At 43.1% G+C, this 26,260-nt stretch overlaps 1 protein-coding gene across 14 annotated transcripts in view; it reads left to right on the forward strand.

Moving 5' to 3' along the window:
• Nucleotides 1-26,260, forward strand: part of Sgms1 (sphingomyelin synthase 1) — a 277,830-nt gene that overhangs the window by 225,671 nt on the left and 25,899 nt on the right. For all 14 annotated transcript variants that reach the window (XM_052760579.1, XM_052760585.1, XM_052760590.1 and 11 more), the window contains one exon: nucleotides 13,148-13,986. In XM_052760579.1, the coding sequence (XP_052616539.1) occupies nucleotides 13,364-13,986 (623 nt within the window). In that variant the 5' untranslated portion in view covers nucleotides 13,148-13,363. The remainder of the gene's footprint in view (nucleotides 1-13,147; nucleotides 13,987-26,260) is intronic.

Raw genomic sequence — 26,260 nt, forward strand, 5'->3', positions numbered from 1 at the left:
TTTGGATGTCTTGGTAGAGAAGTCAACATTTTCAGGCAGAAGATATGGTTAAGGCTTTTGAGAAGGGATCTTATCCTGAATTATCCAGGTAAACTGAAATGCAGTCATATGTGTCCTTATGAGGGGCAGGAAGAGAATTGACACACAGGCAATGTAAAGGCAAAGCAGATGGTTGATGTCACCATAAGCTAAGGAGCATCATGGGATGCCAGCAGGCAGGAGATGATTGACAGGCAGTGAGTAGATCTTTCTCCATAGCTGAAATGGGAGGGGAGTGAGAATTAGGATAGTCCCCAGACACCTTTATTGTAGACTTCCAATCCTCAGAAATCTGAGACCCAAATGCACCAAAGTCCAAAACTTTGTAGTGCCACTTTGGTGCCCTGGAGACTCCATACTCTGTGCGCTCTGCTGTTCAAGGTATGTGCTTTCTTGTGGCCTCAGATAGTTTAGTCTGGGCAAGCCAGTAGTGCCTGTCTTCTGTCCTCCCACTGAGCTTCACTCCCTATCATGCCATTACGGGGTGCACTGCTTGCTCCCCCACATCCTGTGTCCATTCTATCTTGAAACATGGCACATGCTACAGAATAGCTTGCTTGGAGCTGACTTCTTCAGTAGTGGCATTACGCTTATTCTTTCCTTTTCTCTTTGAGCTATGGTCTTGCTGTGCAACCCAGGATGATCTCAAAACTCACAAGCTGAAGCATCCCCCCTCTTCAGCTTCACAATGCCTGAGATTACACATATGCACCACCATACCAGGCTAGTGCTTTCGTACTGTTTGGATCATGGGTGATAAGACCTTGTAGTTGCTTCTGGTTCTGAGTTCCTCACATTTAATTTCCCAATCTTTAAGCTTAGATAGCCACCCTCCCCAATAGCCTCAGTCTGCAAAGATTTTAATTAAATAAAAATATGAAGCAGTAAAATAGTATGAAAACTGATAAGCAAGGAGGTTCAGTTGATGCAAAAGGTATTTGAACCAAAATATTGAGGCAAGGGAGTGACCTGAATTATAAGGTTATCTGGGGAGGGGTATTCCCAAAGGTGCCTCAAGTGCAAAGACCCTAATGGGAGCCTGAGATAAGAGCACAGCTGGGACCTTTGCGAGCTGCTGAGCTGGCTAGTGCAGTCAGTGGGAGTGAGAAAATGAGTGCACATCATGGCTGGATGAGAGGAGATGTGGTATGTAGGTGGCAGGGCCCAGAACAAGGGCACTGAGTGCAACTGAGAGCTTAGACTTAACCTTGAATGGCTCCAACCCCCAGGGTTTGAGCACAGAAGCCACCGTCAGGGGTAAAGGTGGAAATGGGATCGAGTACACAGTAGGAGCGTTAGGGGCAATTATACTCGAAGGTAAAGCTGATGAATGGGCTCTCATAGATTGGAAGGGGTTTGTGAAATGTTGGGTGTATACATAGAGGTTTTGCCCCAGAAGATGAGTGGGATCGTGTTGTTTGAATCTTAAATGGTCTTTTAATAAAAAACCCAGAGCCAGATATTGGGGTGAGCGCTGAAAGATCAGAGAAGCAGAACAAGCCCCAGCCAACCTCACCTCGCCAAACTCCTCAGCTGATCCTGTTTCCACGGATTCTCAGACTGAAAGCCTGAGTCCTCACCCAAAAGGGTCTCAGCTGAACTGCTTTAGTTCCTGTTTCCTCACGCCTTATATACCTTTCTCCACCCTGCCATCATTTCCTGGGATTAAAGGCATGTGTGCTTCCCAGTACTGGGATTAAAGATGAGTGCCACCACTGCCTGGCTCTGTTTCCATTGTGGCTTTGAACTCACAGAGATCCAAATGGATCTCTGCCTCCTGAGAGTGATAGAATTAAAGGTGTGTATGCCACCACTGTCTGGCCTCTATGTCTAATCTAGTAACTGGCTCTGTTCTCTGATCCTCAGGCAAGCTTTATTAGGGTATACAATATATCACCACAGGATCACATGTTCCTGAGCTGAAGGAAATGTGCAGGAGGGTAAGTTTTTCAAAGAGCAGGAGTTTGATTTGACCATTTTTATCTAGTTAGGAAAAACTATGGTGTATGTACCTCTGGGGCTCACAGAATGCTAGCAGAGGTACTTTGCACACACTAGGCACTTAGTAAGTGTTTGGTTGGACTCTGATTCGTGATTTGGTTTTTACAGTGAGGTGTAATCTTCAGTCCTTATCTCCTTTGGTGCTGGCTCTCTGAAAGACAAAAGCTCATTAAGTTTATAAACAGATATATTCGAGCTGTGCCTTAGTGTATTGGATGTGGCACTGGCCCTGCCAGAGCCCTTGGTAATCTCTTCTCTGAATGCTGATCAAGTCCCTTTAGTGAATACTATCTCTCTATAGTATGTACTGAGCTCTCGAAACCCAGAGCTCTCTGAGGACCTGAGACTCTCGTGTTAGGTATATGGTATGATTTCTCTGCTATGTAAAGTGAAACATGGTCTGTAATAGATACCCACAGGACTGCCATTCTTATTTTATGGTAAGAAAGTAGTTCTGAGTATAGCTTGAAGAGCCATTGTTTGCCATCTGTACGTGCTGAATTCTACCTTCTTCCATATGCAATTGTAATTACTGGTCTTAGTCATTTTTCCAGTTTTGATCTTGAAAGGTGATATATTTTTTTAACAAATTAAATCAGTATTTTCCCATAATCATTTCTCATTCATACTGAAATCACCTGTGGCATTTGGAAGCTAATTGCTTCATCTCCTTATTTCTTTAGACCATTTGATAAGATTCTGAAATCCTTTTTACTGAGTGGTGCCCTTCCTGGGCTACGATGATGTAAGGCTATCTTTCTACTTGAGATGACTTCTCATCTGTTGGCTTAAGTGCTAATACAGGCAGACTAGAAAATCAAGCTTTATGTGATTTGGACACAAGAAAGTCAATGTAGGACAGTGATCCTGTAAGGTAAGAAATAGTTAGAGAACTGCCATCTTGGTAATGTGCTGCATAGGTCTGCCTATATTCTCCCTGTTCCTACTGGTATCTCCATGGCCACTTCAGAATAGTGAGCATGTCTCTAAAGGATGTAGCAATGTTCATACGTGAACTATCGGGAAGCATTCCTAAGATCCTGTCCTCGGCCGCATTTCCTGCTGTAACACCCACCCTGTTCCCCCTTCCTTATTCCCTCCTTGCTCCTTTCTTCCATCCTCCACTTCTCTGTCCTTTTTCCATTACTGAGGATTAAACTGAGGGCCTTGTAAACACTAGGCAATTGCTCAGCAACTGACCTGTATCCCCAGCCCAGAAAATCTGATTAAGTAACACTGCTCAAGAGGATTTATGTAGCATTGAAAGGAGTAGGGGTTTTATTTCCTTTAAAGATGAGTATGAGTACAGTTAGCTAAACTGCACATGTTTTGTTTTTAATTTATTGCTGTTCAGGTAATCTGTAAATTTGATATAATTTCAGGTTTTATGTTTCCTTATAACGAAGAATGAAAACTCCAGGGACCTTCTATGGATCTTTCCTTTGGCCATTGCAGTAGCATGGTTAATTCCTTCTGTAAATTTTAGAAATTAAGGGGTGTTTTTTTCTGCTGGTAGAGTGTTTGTCCAGCATACACAAAGCCGTGGTTCCGGCTGCAGTGCTTAAAAGAACAACCTGTGATTTATACAATTATACCATCTATATCACCGGTAGAGACTCTAACGCTTGTGGACTAGAGAAAACATTTATGTTTACTTTGTACTTCAGTTCTTTCCATGTAACACCATAGTGATGGACGCGCAGGTCTTCCTAGGAGGACACAGCACAACAGTCCAGCTGTGCTTCTTCAGCTCTTAGCCACTTAAAAAATTAGTTTAGCATACTTGTTCGTTAACAAGCTTTACAGCTTGTATGTTTCTAACTTATTTGTAATTGGGTAATCACCATTGATTAAAGTTCTCATTTTATTGCATTGAGATAAAGCTTATTAAAATTTTATATAAGACAAGGATGTATTTCCAGTGAAGCTCTTAGGGCTAATCTCTCTGGTAAATGGTGGTCTCTGATATTTAGGCTTTCATCCTTCCTTGGGGTCCTAGAAATGGTTTGTGACATTGCAGGATAGCTTGAATGTATAAAAATAGCTATATTGCTAATGGTATGTTCATTAAAATCATAAGGGTACTGGGAAAAGAGTGTCAGTTGGTGACTCAGAAAACACGGGTTGTAGTATCATTACCTAGTTGAGCTCCTCTTGGAAGGATGCTCCAGCGTCCTTTATAACCTGGTGGCTGCGGGGGAGCCTGTCATCTTATTACTGCTCTGCTGCCCTCTGGTGGTGTATACCTTACTTAGCGCAAAGGCCGAGCCAGAGTGGCAGTCTCAGCAACCTGATTCTGTACTGTGGTGCTACTTTGCATCATGGGTAAGGCTCTCAGCTGAGGTGTGTGTGTGTGTGTGTGTGTGTGTGTGTGTGTGTGTGTGTGTGTGTGTGTGTGTGTGTGTGTTTTTAAACTTTTATTTGAAGAAGAGCTTCAAAAAAATGGGCCTTAGATGGTTTTGATTCCAAGGTCTTAGAACCAAGGAGTCACAGATAATTGGAGAGAAGTTGAATGGTTGCTTATTTTTAGGAGTTGGCACACTTGCTGCCTGGAAAGATACAAATGTGTGTGTGTGTGTGTGTGTGTGTGTGTGTGTGTGTGTGTGTGTGTGAGTGCGCGCGCGCGTGCGCGAGCACGCGCAAAGGGAGAGCTCTACTATTGTTTTCCTGGAAGTCCTCAATCCTGTTTTGCCCCCAGAAAGAGCAGAGGGAGAGCTGAGTGCCGTGGCAATCTGAACATTGTGCTTCTGTGACCGACCACGAATGCCCACAGCATGCACACTGAAGAGCCATTCATTCAGAAGCTCCCTTTGAATGTTCTCTGGTCTGAAAAATTGTTTGAACTTAAGTAGTTATCAAAGAAGCATTCGAAATGTATTTTTGGAGAGACACTTGAACTTGACTTCTCCTATCTGGGCCTGTGCGTTGTTGCTAATTTTACACCTGGTGTCGGTCCCCAGGGTCATCTTCTTTAGATGAGGTTCTTTCTCTGCTTCAGTGGCTTGAGTTTGTAAGCGTGACGTGGGAGACTTTCCTTGGTAAAATGGGAGACTTTTCAGCTAACCAACTAGTGGGTATTTCTGTTCCATAGTAGACTAGGGAAACTTACTTTGTATAAATAAGATATAAAGGATTTTTATATTCACTCAGAAACTGCTCCCTGCCTGCCTGCCTGCCTGCATCAGTTTGACACGGGGTGGTCCTCAGCTGAAACAGTCAAAGCATGCTTTAAGACACCTGCTTTATTATCTGTGGCAAACGCGTTGCTTGTGGACCAGATTTCCACAGTTCATAGATTAGTAACAGCCATACTCCAGAGTCAGAACCATCACTTAGTTGACAGGGAACAAATTCTATCTACTTGATAGGAGAAGCAGTCTTGGAGAAAAGTAATTTATAAACCAAAATATTTAGTCTGAAAAGACATTTTGATGGTGTATGGGAAAGGGGAAAGACATATTTGAAATCTGAACAACTTAGAAAATCCAGAGAAAATGCTTACTATATGTTAAGATATAAAGTCCACTCAGTTCTGCTTTTAGATGTCAATAACACAGAGTGAGCATGGATGCTCTGGTTCCAATAAGAGAGTCAAGGACAGGGATTGAACGCTATGACTGGAGTATCATGGAGGAAATACGGCCAAGGTGAAAAGCAGGATAGAACATTTATCTGTTTTTTCCTTTCTTCTCTCTTCCCTTAAGAGAATTAATATGAGATAGTAAGAGGTGTATATTATTATGAGATAGTAACAGAGGCGTATTATTAATATGAGATAGTAACAGAGTTGTATATTAATATGAGATAGTGACAGAGGTATATATTATTATGAGATAGTGACAGAGGTGTATATTATTATGAGATAGTGACAGAGGTGTATGAGATATATACATACATATATATACATATACACAGAGGTGTATATTTTCAGCTATTGTTTTGGAATGCTTGATGAACCCTTCTACTTCAATTTTTGTGTCCCTTCTACTTCAATTTTTTTTGTTGTTGTTTTGTTTTATTTTGTAGCCCTGGCTATCCTGGAACTCACTCTGTAGATCAGGCTGGCCAAAAACTCACAGAGATCTGCCTGCTTCAGCCTCCCGAGTGCTGGGATTTCAATTTTTTTGAGTGATTTCTGTACAGTTTAGAAAGATATTTTTTATCTTTTTTTTTTCCTTTTTGTATTTTCTTGAGCAGTGTTATATGAGAAACCTTTTCTGCAGGCTCTAAAAACACGCACACACTCCAGCACAGAGTTTGCTCCCTCCACAAAGGGAGCTGCCGACAGACGAAAGCAGTGACCGCCGCAGAGTCCAGGTTGGTGAACCAGTGAGCTCTTATTGGGGTGACTTAAGGAGTCTGGGTGAGAGGTTACTTGCAGGAGCAGGGACTTCTCAAATGTAGCTGCATCATGAGAAAAGCCCACCCTAAGACCTCAGAAAAGCCGCATCTCTTGGGCCCTTGGCATCACATGTGTGGCTGGTCAGAGTCTTCCCCTCTAAGCAGCTGCTTACTGTTTCTTCCAAGTTTCAGCCTTCCCAGACCCCTGAAGTTTACTTCCTGGATCTCATAACTGCTTTCCTCCAACATGCTACTTGGAAGGCTGTTTAAGTGAGCTCTGTGCAATTACCTGCCATAGAATACTGTACGAAGCCTTTGGGTTTTGTTTGTTTGTTGTAGTGCTGGGAATTGAACTTAGGGCCTCACACATCCCAGACAAGCACTCTACCACTAGGAATACACTACCGCTACATTCCCAGCTTCCTGGGGCTTTAAAAAACAAGCTAAGCCAGTTGGGGTTTTTCCACAGCCTTGGTTTACTTTTTTGACAGATTCAAAACTATGCATGTCTTTGTAGTCCACCTAGTAAGTGTGGTATATAGGGTTTTGAGCTCTTGATTTTTAAAAAGAAGAATGGAAAGACACAGAGTGAGGTGTGTTAGAAATGGAGAAGCTTGCCGGGCAGTGTTGGCGCACGCCTTTAATCCCAGCACTCGGGAGGCCGAGGCAGGCGGATCTCTGTGAGTTCAAGGCCAGCTTGGGCTACAGAGTGAGTTCCAGGACAGGCTCCAAAGCTACACAGAGAAACCTTGTCTCGAAAAACAAACAAACAAAAAAAAAATGGAGAAGCTCTTCTGGCTGGACGACATTAGCACTGTGCACATCTGCTCCTACGAGAGCTGCTGGAATTTGAAACATTGGTTATGCTCCGACACTGTCTGTGCCACTAGATTGAGTCCAGATCTAAGAATGACAGATTAACAGGCAAACAGGACAGGAGCCCTGCTGGTTGGTTGAGTTGGAATAGATTCTCTTCAGTTTTTAAGTGAGTTAGAAGAATCAAATCCCAAGGGAAACTGTAGCAGTGAGTTTTCAGAGAGCTGTGTACGATTTCCCCCATCATAACAATGGGGAGGATTTTCCAAGTGCTGCTTCCCGGTTTGTAGCCGCAGGCGTGGGCAGATACTGAGGGAACTCAGGGGTGGGCAGTTACAGTTCTCCTGCTCTGTTTTCACTCTGGGACAGTGGGGAATTAGGAGTCTGGAGTGTTGTCATGCTTGGAGTGTTGTCATGATTGTAGGTTTGGGCTTTAGTTTTATCTTTGCTGGTAGATTGGCTCACTTCTCAAAGACTGTTTCTTAATATGTAGGATTTGGGGTTCTGTTTCGAGAGTCTAGTCATGTCATCAAGCCCTTTCTCATTTCTAAAGAAAGCTGCTGTAGGAAGCATGATTTCAGCCTCACAGTGCAGCCTTCATAGTTTAAAACAATATACCTAGAGGAACAACAGTAGTTTGCTTTTTTTTCTCTTCCAGACAAGAGTAAAATGTGCTTATCTGAGAGATTTTAAAATATTGGGATGGAAGGAAGCAGAACATTATTTTATAATTCTGTTGTTCTGGGACAACGGGAAGTTAACAGCTAATGCCTCGACTTTTATCCCGTGGTATTTGTCATACATACATATTAACAAATTGATACTCTGTTTTATAGCTGGTGTTCTCTTCATAAAACTGCAAATATCACTGTCAATATAGAAATGTGCTACAATCTTTAGTAGGGACTTAGTCATCTGTTTTATAATGAATTTTTAATGTATTTCTAATTTTGTATTATAATAAATGATACTTTGGAATCTCTGATAACTGAATATTTATAGGAACACCCTATCGTGAAGTGTCTGGATTGGGGTGGGCCCTGCTGGTGATGTGGTTCTCTGAAGTAGATGGAACCATGGGTCACAGGACACATGGCGTGGCTGCTTTCTTGTCGTTATATCCTATCAAGTTTGCCAACCAAAAGTCACCTCCCTCCTGGTACATGAAGGTTGCTACATCTCACTGTAGTTCAAACATTTGTGGGAGAGAAGAGTAAAAAAGGGAGACCATTAGATAAACTGTAGGGCAGCCATTGAGAAAGAATTCTCTACAGACAGTATGAAATTGAAGCATTAAATATAATTAAATAAACAAGGTCAAGAGGAGACCAAAATTTGATGTCACTGAATGCAAAACTTGTCAGAGCAGTCTTAGCAGACTGAGTGGACCAGAAGGCAGAGGTGTGTGTTTTCTAAAGCAAGCCTCCTCGGAGCTCCACAAAGTAGGTCAGCATCCACTTAGCTGGAGGACCTGCTTTCATAAGGGATGATTTTATTTGTGAACCAAAGCTGGATTTGGAATTGTGAGCACTGCATGCACTAGCAATTGAAAATAAAGGCCAGTGTAAAGGTTACAGCGTCAAAAGGATTCTTCTAAACTCCCCAAACTGTAGAAATAAATAAGTAGCGCTTTCAGCCGACGTTGTTACCCTAACTTTTCATATATAATTTTATAAATTCTTATTTAAATTAACTCTTCAAGTGCTAAATAAGAAAAGATGCAATTGGAGTTTCCTTGGAAAAAACATTCAGTAGGTATCAAATTGAGTTTATGGAGAATTAAACATTTCATTGCAGAAGTCAACTAGGTTATTGTTGACATTTATGGAAAGTTCTAGTAAATCTGGAAACTTTTATCTAAACTTGAAGCTTTTGTAAAATGTTTGTTTCATAGTAAAGTGATGTGAATGATGTAGATTTCATTTTAGAATCAATTCCTAATTCCAGTCTTTGGGGGGAGATGTTGTATTGTTGTTACAGGTTTGTGAGACAAGGATTTGCTAGGTAGCTCAGGCTGGTCCCAGGCTCACCATCCTCCTGCCTCAGACTCCTGAGTACTGGGATTGCTGGCATAATACTTTAACTTTTGAAACCCTTGTGTCCTACTTAATTCTGGGAGGTTTTTATTAGCACACTGCTGTTTTATTTCTAGACGTTCTCAGGTGACAAGGCCATATAAGAGCTCCTTTCGAAGAAGTATAAGCAAATAGTTCTAAAGATTTATTTTGTGGTTTTGCCTGGTTAAATGGCTTTTTTGCATTTCCAGAGTGATTGCTTTAGCTCTTTTTTCTTTCTGAAGATCTGGCTTTCATGATTAACTATAAATTCATTGTACAATGGTGTGGCATATCATTAAAGGCCTTTATAATACTGAAGGCTAAAGTCTCTATCTTAGGAATCTGAGCCCCATTGAATTTTGTATAATTATTTTTCAACCTGGTTAAGACCAAATAGAAAGTCCTTCCGGGCTTCGATCCTGTGGTGAACACATGCTACTGGTCTACCTTTAGTTAACAGAGCACGTTCACCACTGCTGAGCACCGTCACCACTGCTGAGCACCTGCACCACTGCTGAGCACCGTCACCACTGCTGAGCACGTTCACCACTGCTGAGCACTGTCACCACTGCTGAGCACCTGCACCACTGCTGAGCACCGTCACCACTGCTGAGCACGTTCACCACTGCTGAGCACTGTCACCCCTGCTGAGCACCGTCACCCCTGCTGAGCACCGTCACCACTGCTGAGCACCGTCACCACTGCTGAGCACTGTCTGGACCGCAAAGGACTGTGGGAGAAGAAGGCCAAGGGAAAGAAGGGCTCACAAGTTGGAGAAGTGCAGGATCTGTGTTTGGGGGGGGTGCTGTTGTGGTCCTCCTTGGCTACAGAACGGAGATGCCAACCTGTCTTGCAGAATTTTTTGGAGAGTTCCTCTGGCTGTCGAGAATGATTTGATGGACTGGACTTTGCAAGACTCCTGTTCCTCTTAGAGTGCTCGCCATGCCAGATAGACGTTTAGCCCTGTATTAAATTGTCTCCCGCAATTTGATTTGTTTCTGTTTTAAGTTTGTTATCTTTTAGTAAGAAATGTTCTGTCTGTTTCTCTCTCCGAGAGAAGTGATAAATGTCTTGGCCTTGGTCTGTGGTTCTGAGGGTTTCAGACACTGGCGTGCTTCCCGTGCTGGGCAAGAACTGGGGGATGTGGAACGCAGGGGAAAGCCAGTGTCCTTTCCCCTTGGGTCTGAAGTCGAGTTTTTCCTTCAGCATTCTCTTGTAAATGTTGAGGGTTTCACAGACAGTCACCCTAGATCTGTTGGGAAGTGTTTGAGGAGAGGCCATGGGTCTTATGCTTAAGAGACAGACCTCCTGTCGTGCACAGCCTGTGCACGGACTTGGGCTTGGTATGCATGCCTTTGGCATGCTAGGCCATGTTCACCGCAGTTGGGGTTCCTCTGCAGTGGCTGTGAGTATGCAGAAGCCACATGGACTTTCTCTCTGGAAAATGCTCATAATTTCCTTGACTGTTCAAGGTAGTTTAAAAGACATTTCGGAATCAGTGACATTGTTGGGCTTATTTTCCATTTAACAGTCTGCACAATGCTAGGGATGTTTGTAAAGCTATTGACCAGTTATTGGCTGAGTGGCTTTTGAGCCCTGGGGGGCATGAAGTCTGGGGCTGCTAGGAGTAGCTGCCTTTGCAAGGCGCTCAACTGCTTCTGGGAGTCTGCAGATGCTTACCTAGGAGAGAGTATGGCAGGGAAGATGTTCAGTACCCACAATACTCGGGAGGACTGGGTGTGTCCTTAGGATTGGTGCTGTCGTTGGTAACATAAGAAATTGGAAAGTGGGAGGACACATGCTGTCTCTCCTCAATCTAGAGGGTTCAGTATGTGACAAGTTGGAGAGAAAATGGGTCGCGGAGAGTAGGAAAGCTTAAGGAAGTTAATCTGAGAAGTCCCTGTAAGTATTCTCACCATCCTACTGTGTGGACAGTGGGAGGATGACAGTGTGCACTGAGTGTGCTTGGTGGAAGAACTATCCTTGTAAAGCACAAGACACTTTACCAGCTACCTACCGTTCCCTGAACACATTCTTAGGGAAACAATGTCACTCGTAATCTCCAGCTTTTCAACTTTTAGGTCTGTTGAAAGCCTTCTCTAGTTAACACAAGAATCATTTCAGAAAACAATCCAGCTGGTAGAGTTTGTTGTAGTGGGAGAGAAAGTGAACAGAGACTGTTGAACATGATTGATCATTTGAAAAAGGATAAAAAAGACATGAGCACCACCAAACCCTCCTGAAAATCACTGCTTACAGAGCTCAGCTGTTTCGTCCACTTTCATATATAGACTCAGTCTTTGACAACAACCTTATAAAGGAAATATGTTATTGTTGCTGTACCCATTTTAAAGATTAGCAATCTGAAGCCCAGACAGTGGGGCAAGCAGGGGAGATGCTGGGACCAAAGTCACATTTCATAGCTGTGTTGCCTTTATATGAAGTTGGGTCTTCTGCTTTGAGCTTTTTAAATTTTTTTTAATGATTGTTATAAAAGTAGTATGTGTTTATTAAAGAAATCAGTGGCAGAAACATGGGAATACACTCAGGATCATCGAATATAACCTAGCTGGTCTGTGTCTTCCCACTTTTTTCTGCAATGCTGTGCATTAGTCAAGGATTGTGGTTGCATCTGTTATGCTTGTATGCATCCTTCTGTTAGAGTCTTCCTGAGAGCATAGGCCTTTGATTCTTACACCGCTGGTTAAGTATTTTAATGAACACTGTCTTGGTTAGGGTTTTTATTGCTCTGAAGAGATACCATGACCATGGCAACTCTTATAAGGAAAACATGTAATTGAGGGGTGGCTTACTTACAGCTTCAGAGGTTCAGTCCATTATGATCATGAAGGGGAGCATGGCAGCATGCAGGCAGACATGGTGCTGGAGCTGAGAATGCTACATCTCCCAGGCAACAGGAAGTCAACTGACTGTGACACTGAGTGAAGCTTGAGAAAAAGGAAACCTCAAAGCCTGCCCCCACAGGGACACTCTTCCAACAGATGTGTGGCCCAGATTAAAGGTATTTCCTCCAGCCTCAAGGTCTGGATTAAAGGAGTGTGTCATCTAGCCTCCTTCAACAAGATCACACCTCCTAATAGTGCCACTCCCTTTGGGGGGCATTATCTTTCAAACCACCACAAACACATACACTGGACTTACACCCCCTCTATACATTCAACTATTGGCAAGTCCTTTGACTTTTATAGAACCCATTCCTTTTTTCTAGATGAGAGGTGGATCAAATCCTCTTTTTTCAAATGACGGGGGTCTGCAGAAGTGTCGAGAGACTGAGGATAGAAAGATCAGGTGAGCCTTGGCCCTGGGCTCTGCCTGTGTGTCAACCCAGTCAGCCGCAGTGTTATCTTTTCTATTTTAGAGTTCACACATGTTTGGAATAAGTGAACTAGTAACTTTTTGGGCAAAAAAACTTGTAAAATTATTAGACCAGATGATCTTAAGATCAACATTTCTGTGATACCTAAGTTGTCACATATTGTGCACATTTTCAGCATTCCTCACCAGAGCGATTGGTGGATTAAACAAGTTTGCCAGACTCTTTCATATTATGTCATGGAAGTATGTTAGGTACAAAGAGAATCAGTGGTCTCTGCTGAGCAGGGTCCAGAGTCTGTTGAGTTATTCCTAATAAGTACTCCCTGGGAGATCCATCCACTGTTGTCCCTGGCCTTCTACGTTTTCAGATCCAATTTAGTGATCTGTCATGGAAGACTTATGACCAGGGAATTGGCAATGCTTGAAACTAACACATTTGAAACAGAGGTTACCAGTGACTGCCCTTCCGCTTCTATTGTACACCTTGAGCCTCTTTGCATTTTGAAGGAACTGATCTGGAAGTCCTATGATCCTGACCTTTTCTTTTCCTCCCACAGAAGGAAGAATCCTGTTCAGAAATGAGGCCAATTAATGTTCAGACACCGCTACACGAAGTGCTTTAAACTGCCCTGACCATCTTGCCAAATGAGTCTCTGCTCATGAGACCCAACAAGATGAACCGGCCCAGGAGGGATAGTGCCCTGCTCTGTACGAACAGTGACTGCTGACGTCTAAGAGCAAGTTGGGGGTACTGCATTTTGTCTGCCAGTACCATGAAGGAAGTGGTTTATTGGTCACCCAAGAAGGTGGCAGACTGGCTGCTGGAGAATGCTATGCCAGAATACTGTGAACCTCTAGAACATTTCACAGGCCAGGACTTGATCAACCTAACCCAAGAGGATTTCAAAAAACCCCCACTGTGCCGAGTCTCCTCTGACAACGGGCAGCGGCTCTTAGACATGATCGAGACCCTGAAGATGGAGCATCATATGGAAGCGCACAAGAATGGCCACGCCAACGGGCATCTCAGCGTTGGCGTTGACATTCCCAACCCTGAGGGCAGCTTCAGCATCAAGATTAAGCCCAATGGAATGCCAAATGGGTATAGGAAAGAGATGATAAAAATCCCCATGCCAGAACCAGAGCGCTCCCAGTACCCCATGGAGTGGGGCAAGACTTTTCTGGCCTTTCTTTATGCACTTTCCTGTTTTGTTCTCACTACAGTGATGATCTCGGTCGTCCATGAACGAGTACCTCCTAAGGAGGTGCAGCCTCCACTACCGGACACATTTTTTGACCATTTTAACCGGGTGCAGTGGGCCTTTTCTATTTGCGAAATTAACGGCATGATCCTTGTAGGACTCTGGTTAATTCAGTGGCTGCTCTTAAAATACAAGTAAGTAGAGTAAACATAGTCTTAAGATCCAGAAATGATGGGTTTGCATTTAGCTATCTAGTTATCGTTTGGAAATGAAATTTAGCCAAGTGGTGAAATCGAAGCATATTAATTAGTTTTGAAACCACACACACCATGGGACTAACTAAAGCTTCTACAGCTTTGAGAGAATATTGTTTGTTGCCTGTTTGATACAAGATGCCTCTAGAATTGAGACCATGAGTAATGGTGGTCTGTTTTCAGGTAATAGGAAAGAAAACATTCAGACATTTTCAGAGAGTAAAGGCTGTTGAATAACTGGGGGTGGAGGTGTGGAGGGTATGGGGGTGATGATAAAGCTGCCTAGTCTTGGTTGTTATTTACTCAGGTGAATTGTTGGCAGTTGGCCTATGTGCTGTGCATGGTGGAATAGGCCCGTCCCATGACACCCCCCCCGCCCACCCGCAGCCAGACCCAGAACCTTATCAGTATGTATTCACAGTTTTGGCATGTAGGGGTCACGCAGCTATTTTATAATGACTTTGGTTGGGGAAAACTGATACCTCATTTAGTGTAAGCAGGTAGAATGTGGTGGAACCTATATGATCCCATCTTATAGAATGTGTAGCACTTAAAACCATGGGTGGCTGCCTTTGAGTGTCTCAGTTAGTGTGTATTTAGTTTCAGTTGGAGCCAAAGTGATTCTCATGTCCCAAGCTCCATCACAGCAGGGATTGTCTAAAGCGAGCTATTTCCTTAGATGAACAGCTTCCCTTGGCTTTAATTAATTGCCCTTGTTCTTGGTGTCTGGTTTTCTTCTGAGCAGAGCATCTGTGGCTTCCCTGTATGCAGTGGGGAATGACCATTTCTCCCTATCCAATGGGCTTGGGAGCCCCAGTAGATGGTACCACTGTGCCCTGGCCACAGCGCAAGCTCACTGCCATTGCCCCTGGGGCACCATAACCAAATCTACAGAGTGAGCGGGGCCATGCCTGGGACTGAGGCCGGAGCTGGGGCTGCTTCCATGTAAACCTGGAACTGTCACTCTGGGGCAGCTTCTGAGTTTCTCTCTGGCAGACTGAGTTGCCTGAGCCAAAGGATGGCTGGATATTAAAGCATCTTCCATCAAGATAACAAAATGCAGGTGGAGTGTTTCTGTTGAGTTTGTCTCTGAGTGTTTTTCTGGTGTTGGGTAAACTTGCTCAGTTCACGAAGTCAGACATGTAGAAAGGGGAGGGTACCCGCTGACCTCACCATGGAGACTATCATCTTCACTTTGGGGAAGTCACTGACCTATCCAAGTGTTTACGTGGGGCTAGTTCGACAATTTTATAACTTAAGTAGAATTAGAAATGGAACTGATGGCCTCTGCTATCCAGTTGAAGGAAAAAACAAACAATGTTGTTGCTTTGGTTTTGAGAGGACTCAGCTTCAGAAGTAGTGATGTTTGGAATTCCTTGCATACTTTCTGTGGACTGACAGCGCTAGTCCCGCTTCTCACTTAGGAACATTTGGACTTTTCGACCTTTCTCTCCCAAAAGCCCACTGAAGATAGTTCCCAGGCTTTTCCTTTACAGAGGGAAGGGCAGCTCAAATTAAGCTTCCTAGGGTTTTTTGTTGTGTTTTTTTTTCCCTTAAAATTTGTTTTTGTGAGTTCACTTTCTGGCTTTTCATCAAAATTCATACACACAGGCAAATTTATTGCCCCAGAATATAACTCAGTAAGTCAGACTTTTTGCAGAATTGAGATGTTTTATGATTTCAACCTTGTTCTAAGGAAACTTCCTAATCATAGGAATAATTTCTACCAGGGAATTTTTCCAAAATCTATTTCTCTTTAAATTTTCGAATTTGGTATTGTCCTGGTACTTACTGCCAATACTGTAGTAATTTACTTATTTAAATTGTTCAACAGCAATAAGCCAGTTGGAATGTCTTCTACAAAGCTAATTCAGTGCCGGAGCAGGCGGCCTGGGTTCTAGCACCAGCTGTGGCTTTACATGCTAGTTGGCTTAAATGAACTTTTCCAACTCAGGAGCCTTGTTCTCACAGGAAAAAAAAAAAAAAAAAAAAAAAAAAAAAAAAAACCAGCTTCTAGGTCAAGGTTTCTATTATCCTAGAAAACTTTTCAATTGGCCCTGACATTGCTGGGTAAGCCACTGGGATGGAATTGGAGTAGTCAGGTAATTTTAGCTTGAATGCAACCAGCTAAGGATTCTTTAAGGACCTTACTCTATTTCTACCTTTGGAAGTAGACTGTTGTCCTAAGCATCCCCACTCTGTCTGTCTGTGACCTCTCCAGTGTATGTGGTACTCCAGGTATGAAGGATTGAGAGGGTACAGACTGATGCAGCATGAAGTGCTTGCTGATGAATATCCTCCTCCCTAGCTCTCATCACCAAGACTAACCTTCTGAACTGTTATACAGACACACCTCGCCCAACACCCTCCCTTGTTTCTAACTAATTGGCTGTTGCTGTGTGACGTTATATTTAGGAACCATTTCGAAAACATGGAACTTTCTGGTTAGGGGGTATTTTTCATTGCTAACTTTCCTTTGTGTTTCACTCTTGTGAGTTTGACCCCTCTCTCCAGCATCCACCAACTGGATAGTTTACCATTAACCGTTTTACTCAGCTCCTTAGAATTAAAGCCATTTGGTTGGTATTAAGATCCCAACAAAACCCAAATTCACTACCCCCCAAATTATTCTAACTTTAAGAATCATGGAGGCCTTAAAAAAGGCAGCCTACTCTGTCTTCTTTTGTACTTTCTAACTTTAGAGAAAAGACACAACTGTTGAGGACGCTGTACTAATGGAGAAGTAAGACCACTGGAACTTTGGGCAACATCTACCAACAATAAGCCCTTGAGCCAGACTTTGAGGGCTCTGAACACCTTAACTCTGAATTTGTGACATTCAGTTCTGTCTTATGTTGCATACACTTGTCCTTCACTGTGAACTTTTTTTGGTTTTTAAAATTGTAAATAATGTTGTCTCCTCATTTAGAATTGGACTTTCAAGCCACTGACTAGGAAAAATTCCGGGGAAATCTCTGCCTTTGTGTCAGACCTCACTGCAAACCAGGTACCCTTGTTTTAAGAAAGCACCATAAAGAGTATTGACAGCTTGCAGACTGATAGAGCTGAGACTCAGGGCTCTGTGTGTGGCTCACAGCTAACACAGTGGTACCCCTGCATGTTTCCTGTGGCCCCACCCTGTCAGGACCTTGACAGAGAAGGTAGCACCGAGGTCTCCAAGTCAAGTTTTCTTATGAGAGCAAATGTAACACCAAGTGTGGTGATCAGGGTGCCTCAGACTCTCCTGGACCAAAACCAGACTTGTGAGCTGTGTTTTCCAAGTTGTTTTTTCCCCTTCTCTGGCCAGTGACATTTTCTAGAAACATAGAACAGCTCAGTTGGTATTGTCTAAATAATGAGTTTGGTCAATTCTAATTCTGTTTTTAGGAGTATTTTCTCCTTTCATTTCTAATTGGGGATCCAGACTGTGGAATTGGATGAAGACACAACCTCTCTGCTTTGAAGCTCAGAGCTCTTCACAATAGAGTTTAAGTCTGACCTATTTTACCTGCAGCTACTCCAGTTCTCTGCAAACGCCTTAAGCTCATAGCACACACTTTCCAATTCTTTTAATTCTACATGTGTCTCCTCCAGTGGTAGCTTTTTGTTTTGTTTTGTTATTTAATTTTCTTTAAAGGAGACAATGATGCCATGTTCATCACTCCCACTTGTATCCTGATGTCTGTGACAGAGCCTGGCACATATAAATACAGTGTGTTCATTTAAAATCTGTCCATTCATTCAGCTTGGACTTCACTGAGCAGCCTACTGTATGCCAGCAGTGCTAGGGCCTGTGGGATGCTGCAGGGACGAGAGTGACGTGAAGTGATTAGTCTGGGCAGAGTGAGGCAGTTAGTGAACAGCTGAGGATATGACATCAGCTAGTGTACGGGAGCTAGAGACTGTGAGTCAGCATGAGGGTTGGGGAGTGTTGGAAATAGGGCAGCAGTGATCCTTTCAGATTGGGTAATTACGAAAGGTCACTGATGAGACAGCAGTTCAGCAGACACGTGAATCAAATGAAAGACAATCCCAAGTAGGTATCTGAGAAAGAACGTTCCAGATAGGAGACATAGCAAGTGTTTGGAGGGTTGGTTTATTTCCGTAGCTTAGTTGAGCTAAGTATTTATAACGGCCCAGTGAGCTGGAGGAGAGCTGTGATATATATAAGAGTCAAGTGAGATACAGACAGGGTCTCAAATGGAACCAGTAGAGTGTGGATTTAATGTCAAGTGTGATAAACCACTGACATGATTCAAACACACTTACGTTGTGGAAGGATTATGTAGGGTCAGCAAGATGCTCAGTTACGGCATTTACTACGAAGCCTTAAAACTGGAGTTTTCATCTCAGAATCCATATAGTTGAAGAGGAGAACCAACGCCCACAAGTTGTCCTATGACCTACACACACACATACACACATACACACACACACACACACACACACACACACACACACACACACACACACACAGATAGATAATAAATATGATATGGCTGCTTTGTAGATAATAGGATAGCAAGAGTTGAATCGAGAGAATTATTTGTGACACCCATTGCCATAGTGAACAAAACTGGTTTTTGTTATAGTTTATTTCTCACACAAAGCCTTGGAGCTGCCCATGAAGCCCTGAGTTTTATGTTACTTAAAGAGAGAGATTCCACTAATTCAGGGGTACTCACAGCTGTGCTTGAATATATTTTCTTTGGAAGAAAGTCAAGTAGTCTATACCAACATTGAAGCTTGGATGGAAAGGTATCCTGGCAGTCGGGAGCCAAGGAAGACCACAAAGTCACTGTAAGCATAGCAGCTCACAGCCCTGCTCCAGGGAAAGAGTTCCCAATGCAAGTGTCACAGCTCTGCTTCTGACAGGGGAGTTTTTCCCCAGCAAAATTGTTAGAGCTCTGCTCCGGTGCTGGGAAATGTTACAGCTCTACTTAGGCCAGTCCTCCCAAACCACCAAATGTAACAGTTCTGTTATCCTAGAGGGAAGTTTCCCCAGAAAAAGTGTTACAGCTCTGCTCTAGTCCGGTCAGCTCCAGCTCTGGGAAAGTTGTTACAGTTGGGCTCCACTCTAGGGAAAATGTCACATTGCACAACAAACCTCACTTGAGATTGATTGGCAAAGAAGAATCCAGAAGGGTGGCTGCCTCTAGGGTGAGAAGCAGCAGCAAACTGAACAGGGTACAGAGCCTCTATGGGGTATCTTGGGCAGGTGGGGGGGGGGGAGCTTTCCCAGGTGGCTGGCTTGGGATTGGTGGAATTTTGTGGTCTTATTCTAGGGCAAACGGGTAAGCTCAGGGATTATTGGAATTTCGTGCTAAGTGACTTCAGGGATTGGTGGGATTCTGCAGCCTGACTCTGGGGCAAACTCCGGAATTGATGGGATTTCAAGCCCTGGGGTCCTTGGGGTCAAGTCAAGGTCAGAGAGTTTTTCCTTGGATCTTTTCACTCTGCAGTCTGTATCCTGTACTGTTTCCTGTCACAGTTTGGGTGTTAGATATTCACCTACAAAGTGTAGAGTAAATCAGTTAGTTCAGTGAGGGACAGATTGTGTAAGAGTGAACTGAATATACTAGCGGTGACCCATTGGTAGTGTAAATATTTGAAGAAAAAAGAAAAAAACAGGTAGGTTATGGGGTGGACTCAAGAGAGCTTAATGGTAGAGATGCTTAAGATAAGAGAGAACATTACATCATAAAGAGCTGCAGGGTCACGGTGGGGCTGGTTAATAAGTGCAAATGATTATTGAATGGGTTCTTTGAAGATTGATCCCAAAGGGAAGGGAACAGATAAGGAAAATGATTGGACAGATCCTGCTTGTGCCTTTCAGACATCTATATTTAAAAGTATCCCCATGTGTGCAGTTGTCCAGTGTCGCTCTTCTAGGGGTTTTTAGGATGGGTTTTTAGTGTTTACCAACAGTATGCATCTGTAGTTAGAAATCTCCTTAGAAAAATCTAGCTTTTTTTGTTTTGTTTTTAAGATTTGTGTGTTTATGTATATGTGTTTACCTGCATTCCTGTATATGTACATGTGTGTACGTGGTGCCTGAGGGTGTTGGATTCCCTAGAACTGGATTTGTGGATGGCTCTGTGCTACCTCTTAGAAACTGGGAACCAAAATCCATGTCCTTTGCAAGAGCAGAAATACACTGAGCCTCCCTTTACTTTCACTTTCAATTTTTAAAGTTTGTATTTGTGTGTATGTGTAGGGGGTCAAGGAGCTGGTGGCTGAGCCTAGGATCTCACCCATGTTAAAGCACCTCCTCTGTCATTGAGCTCCACTAACACCCTATTTCATATTAAGTCTTCAACCAAAGTTGTGGCTTGGGGAGTCTTGTATATTTGCTGGATTTCTGCCACCATAAGACTATCACATTCCCTTTCTTTTGAGACTAGGATTTAATTTCTGAGGACCGGATCTTTGGGCTGATTGGCAACTGCTTCTGTCACATGCTAATTTGATCATTTAGGTCTGTTTGTTATGAACAGGACTGTCCACTAACATTTGTCTTTCATTTTGCTGTAGTTCAGTTCCCTCAGTGCTTATTTTCACATTAGCTGTCTATCAAAGTAGTCATTCCTCTCTAATCTCCAGGGTAGTTTATGACCACAAATACTGTCAGCACACAGTCCCTTGTTTTCTTGTCTTTGATGGTGATGATTAAGTAAAGTTCCTAAACCACTTCATGTAGAATATTTGATATGAAACAGTTCTTTCCAGGTTCCTGTTCAGTAGTTTGTGTTCTAAGTTCCAGAAGAGCTATTTCCTAGGGTCAATTCACTTTATCAGCTTTTCAGCTTATACTATGGTAGACCAGAGGGCTCTTTTCTACTTGGCCTTCCAATATCTTTCTCTGTTTAATTATTTACCAAGCATTATTGCAAAGGGTGTATACAGGTGTCTCAGCAACCTCCATGGCTAGCAGAGTGACAATCTGAAGCAGGCAAGAAGCTAGTTTGGTTCAACACAACTCACTAGGCAATGTTGGTTCAAACTTCTGGAGTCTGACCCCTAGTAGTTTACTTTAGGCATATTTAAGCACAGCACAATTTGGTGAAAATGTATTCTGGTGATAATGAACTATCCTGCATGCACAATAAAGCATGCATAAATCCCTTTGAGGAGCAAAGTAAGCTAAATACAGTAGGATGTGACCCATAAAGATGGGTTCTATGGATTGACTGAGAAAAACAAGCTAACCATATGGACTTGGGGAGGATCCAGTTAATCTCCAACCACAGAGATAGTGAAAGATCATCAGGCTACTACCCACGTTGGCTCTCAGCCTTTTGGAGGATAACAGATAATGTATTCCTTCCCTTGAAGAAAAACCCTGTATGTTTAAAATTCAGGTCCCCCTAGTGCTTATCTGTGAGCACAGAGACCTCAGTGCCTCCTACAGATGTACTGTGGCTGCAGCAGAGAACAAAGCAGTGCTGGAGAGATAGATTCTGGGGGAAATTTTCATTAATCTCATAATAATATCTCAAATGTTCACACCAGGAACACAAGTTTCCTCATGTTGCTGCAATGGTTTTTGACACCCCTTCCATTATTTGGTTGGCTGGTAAACTGTATATAGTTCTCTCCATCAGTGAATGAGAGAAGAGCTCAAAGTAGTCTTTTCTCCTTTTCTTCCCACTACGTGTAGCTGAGTCGATTGTGTATTTACTCAAGGTCTCTTTTATTCTACAGTGTTTCTTCCATTTCAGAATCTGCTCATCATTTCTAAAGGCAGATTCCAAAATAGCTGATCTTTGAGTAACAATTTTTACATGAATTATAATATCATTGACTCAATAAGCCTTTTAAAATAAATGGTATTATTCTTTTCTCTCAGTGAAGGTAACTAAGAATCTGTTGGCTTGTCCACAAGAACATATTGTGGTGATATGTTGTGTACCCTAATAAAACTTGCCTGAAGATCAGAGAACAGAACAAGCCACTAGATTAAACATAGAGGTCAGGCAGTGGTGGCACACACCTTTAATCCTAGCACTCTGGGAGGCAGAGATCCATCTGGATCTCTGTGAGTTCAAAGCCATACTGGGCTACATGAGAGTGATGCAGTCTAGGAGAGAAACAGAAGCAGGCAGTGGTGGCACACACCTTTAATCCCAGTACTTGAGAATCACACACCTTTAATCCCAGCACTAGGAAGGAAGTAATGTGGCTGGGCGTGGAGAAAGGTATATAAGGCGTGAGGAGACAACTAAAGCCCCTTTCTGCTGAAGACTCAAAGCTTTTTGGCTGAGGAGCCCCTTTTTGGCTTGACCCCTTTCAGCTCAAGACTCAGAGACATTCAGTCAGAGGATTCGTAGAGTTGGTGAGGTGAGACATGACAGTGGCTTGTTCCTTTCTCTCTCTGCTCTTTCAGCATTTACCCCAGTATCTGACTCCAGGTTTTTTATTAAAAAGACCATTTAGGAATTCATGTTACAACATATGTTGGGAAGTGAGGGCTCTTTGGTATAAGCCCCGTCTGGAACTTTCCTACTCTAACAAACACCCTCTGGAAATGTATTTTCTTAACTTATACCGTGGCATTAATTCCATGCACAAAGGACAAATGGAGTAAAAACAGATGGGTTTGGTGTTTTTAGAATAATGCTGTGTGTTGCTTTTCCCCTGGAAGACATTTGAGTGTGGTGCCAGGATGTTCTTGCCAACCCTTATAGCTGTCATGTCTGGTCTGCTCCCTGTACTTTGCAGCAGATGTCCATAGTTTGGTCCTAGCTGCATGCTGTCTTGTAACCTCCGAGGTAAGTCAGAACCACCATTTTGGAATAAACATCCTTCTCCCAGCAACTGCAGGCCTGATACCTCACCAAAGCTGGCTGGCCACGCTTGGCCAAGTTTATTGTCTCACTTTTTGGTTTTTGACCAAATTTGTGGGTTTCTTTTTGCTGTTTTTTCCTTTCAATTCTGACCTATCATCTCTCTGGGCTCAGGATGGAGATGCTTTCCTGGGGACCTTCTCTGAACCCCTTGCCTCCCAGGTCCTCTATACTCCTAGCCTCCTGTCTTCTACTTGGCCTCCTCCTCTAGTAACATTAGGAGATGCCTGTGGAGCCGGACAGTAGATTCAGTGCCACATGGTCATACCTGGGCTCACCTTTTCTAATTTTCACCATTTTAGATTCCATGACCTAAATAGTCCAGGCCATAGGAATTGTAGGGAAACTAGATCCCTCTAATTCATTAATGCCAACAATTTGACCAAGTTATTCTGTGTTAGTCTTTTGCCAGAGTCAAGTTAAAGACAACGGAAGGAATGATCTTGTATGTAGTCAGGTTAATAATGATTAGTAATGCTGTTTTAATATGCCCTCCTAAATTCACGTTGGAACTTAATCCCCAAGTTTTATGGTAATGATCCTTGGAGGTAGGCTTTTAGGAAGTAATTGGGACTAAATGAGTCAGGTGTTCAGGCTCATCCAGGCCGAACTGTACACTCTCTTCACTTTGCCTCGTGATCTCTGACATGGTAGTAATGTAGCAAGGAGCCCTTTACCAGGTGCTGAGTAGACTGGCACCAAGATTTTGGACTTCTCAGCTGCCAGACAGACCCATGAGCAAATAAGCTAAATAATCTGATCTTGGTGGTGGTGGTGGTGGTGGTGGTGGGTATGTACTTTGTATAAATTTTTAAAAATTCAAATTGTTCATCTCATCAAGATAAAATAATAACTTCGAGTTCATGCTGTTATCTGCATCTGTGGTTTTAGGTGGATTTATTTTGCCTTCTATACGCTAGCATGCCCCAGAAGTCCCTTTAATCCCTTATCAGCAGTCCATCACAGATATCTCTTCATATTCTTTCTCCCAGCAGCCTACTAGTGCCGTGACAGTGGATATGGGACAGTCCTCTCTGGTTTAGTCTTGACATTCAGCTACTGAGTGCTGTGGTCAAACTACTTACCTAGTTGTTTCTTCTACAAGATGAGAATGATAGTAGTTTCTATCCCAACATTGTTAAGATGCTGCGTAGAAATGAATTATAGCATCCCACAGAGTGCTTGGTACTCAGGCTGCTGCTGTTCCCATACCCTTTGTAGCAAAGAGCTTCTCTATTCCTCCCTGTTTTCAACCCAAACATCTTGAGTTTCCTTCCGTGATGATGCTTTGTACCCAATACCTGGTCTGTTAAATCTGAGCTTTCTTACTGCCTCTGTCACTGCTGTACCTCCAACTGGTGTCACCTCCTACATGGGGTGCCACTAGAGCCTCCTGCTGGTGTGTTTCACTTGGGTCACTCAACAGACAGCGTTCGCAACTCTGAGAGCATGCGTCACTCTTCTGCCTCAGGGATCACTAAAGCCATTGCCTTTATGCTGGCCTGAAGGTTCTACTAAAGCCAGTGACTCATTCCCAGACCACGTGGCCTCATGAATTTTGTTCCCAACCTTCTAATAAAAAAATAGGTCAACAAATGGTTAGGCACACTGGCCACTAGTATCTTCTTCCAAGGTGTGTCATGACTAGCCCTTAGAGCCCTGGCTTTTATGGGAATTCCCTTCATTCAGCTGGTACTTAAACCCTCAATGCTTTCAAGTCTCCCGTGAGGTGGAATATTGCTAAGCAGAAATGCAGATAACAAAGGTGTAAACTTTCTTTGAGTTGGATTTTAAGAAGTTGAGAAGGCATTGTACATATATAGACATATTTCTGGGCTGGGAGCTTGGATATCTGGATTCATTCTGCTATCTTGCCTGTGGAGATGCCCAAATGCTAAGTGAGTTCTAAATGTCCATAGGAGAGCACTGATTTAGATTTGTTGCAAGTTTGGTCTTGCCCTTTCATCTGTTTGACTAGACTTTCTTTTGAGTGTTCCCTGCAGCAGTCCTGAGTTCAAGGCCCTGAGTTTTCCTGCTTTGCCTTCTGGTGCCCTGGAGATCCAGAGGCTGTAATGGGTGTGGAAAGTGCTGTGGGGTGGGGGTGGGGGGGGGATGTTAGGACGGGGAGGGGAGAAAGGTGGCAGAACTCAGTCTCTAATCTCCAGCAATTTTCAGGCCTGTTTGAATGGATGAAGCCATCTCAGCAAATATTTTAAATTAAAATGTGAATGCAAAAAACAAATAGTGAGCATCTGGGCAGATTAATTCTGGCAGATAAACGAAAGGGCTTACAGGGTGAATGTGTGTGGACAGAAATGGGGATGGGCCATTGGGAGCCAGAGACAAAGCCCCAAAGCACAGCGGTGCGGTCCTCCAGTGCGGAGCGCTCCGGTGGCAGTGGTAATGTCACCAGTTTTAGAAACATATGATTTTACCTTCATTGGGATTGTTGAAGGGTTTGTTAATTCTTTGAAGAAAGTAAAAAAAGATAGGACGGAAAGAAATGGGGCTTCCTTCGAGGAGGTCAACTCTGAACTGAATATCTACAGCAGATTAAATGGCAGGCATGTTCTAGAAAGTGGAATACAGACTGTCCAGGTAGAGCATCACCGGCTTGGAGGTCCTACCTATAGGAGGAGGGTCTTTGCAGGTAGTGGGCAAAGAGCTTTGGGTGCTAAAGTAGAAGTCTAGAGGTTTCTTGGTGGTGGGGAAGGGGTAGGCAAGGGTGGGCAGAGGCTAGAAGACTTGGGCCTTTGTAGTCACGGTGAAGGATGTAAAGTGTATGCATAATAAAATTATACATACCAGCCACTTGACGGTGTCAAAGGGGGGCATTCTGAGTGGGTTTTAGGGTAATCTTGTTCAGGCTGTTGCAAGTAAATACCATAAGCTGGATTCTTACCAGCAACAGTTTATTTCTCTGTTCTGGGGGAGTCCAGAGCTGATCTACCTTTCCTGGATCACTCGTTACTCTTTGTAGCCATGTCCTCCTCACATGGTGGAAGAATGCAAGCTAGCTCTCTTTCATCTTTTAAATAAACACTTATCTCATTACTGAGGGCTTGGACCTCAGGATGTCATCACTGGTGATTAGATTTTAGCATAAATTTGAGAGACCCATAAATACTGAGACCACAAGAGAGACAAGAGTTACATTGATGACAGACTGATACAAAGAGAGTCACTGGAAATTTGGGTGAAGTGGAGGCTTAAGAAAGAGACGACATAAGGTTGATTAGATAAGTGAGAAGTGACACACTGAGTGTTTGAAACCTGATGACAGTGATAGATTTTTCAGTGGTTTAGTAATTATTGTGGTTATAAGGAAATAATCTAAATGTCTTGTGGAGTTGTAGTCTGTAGGACGT

The sequence above is a fragment of the Peromyscus californicus genome, unplaced genomic scaffold (genome assembly GCF_007827085.1).
Source record: "Peromyscus californicus insignis strain IS unplaced genomic scaffold, ASM782708v3 Scaffold_4__1_contigs__length_199733344, whole genome shotgun sequence".
NCBI classification, from domain to species: domain Eukaryota; kingdom Metazoa; phylum Chordata; class Mammalia; order Rodentia; family Cricetidae; genus Peromyscus; species Peromyscus californicus.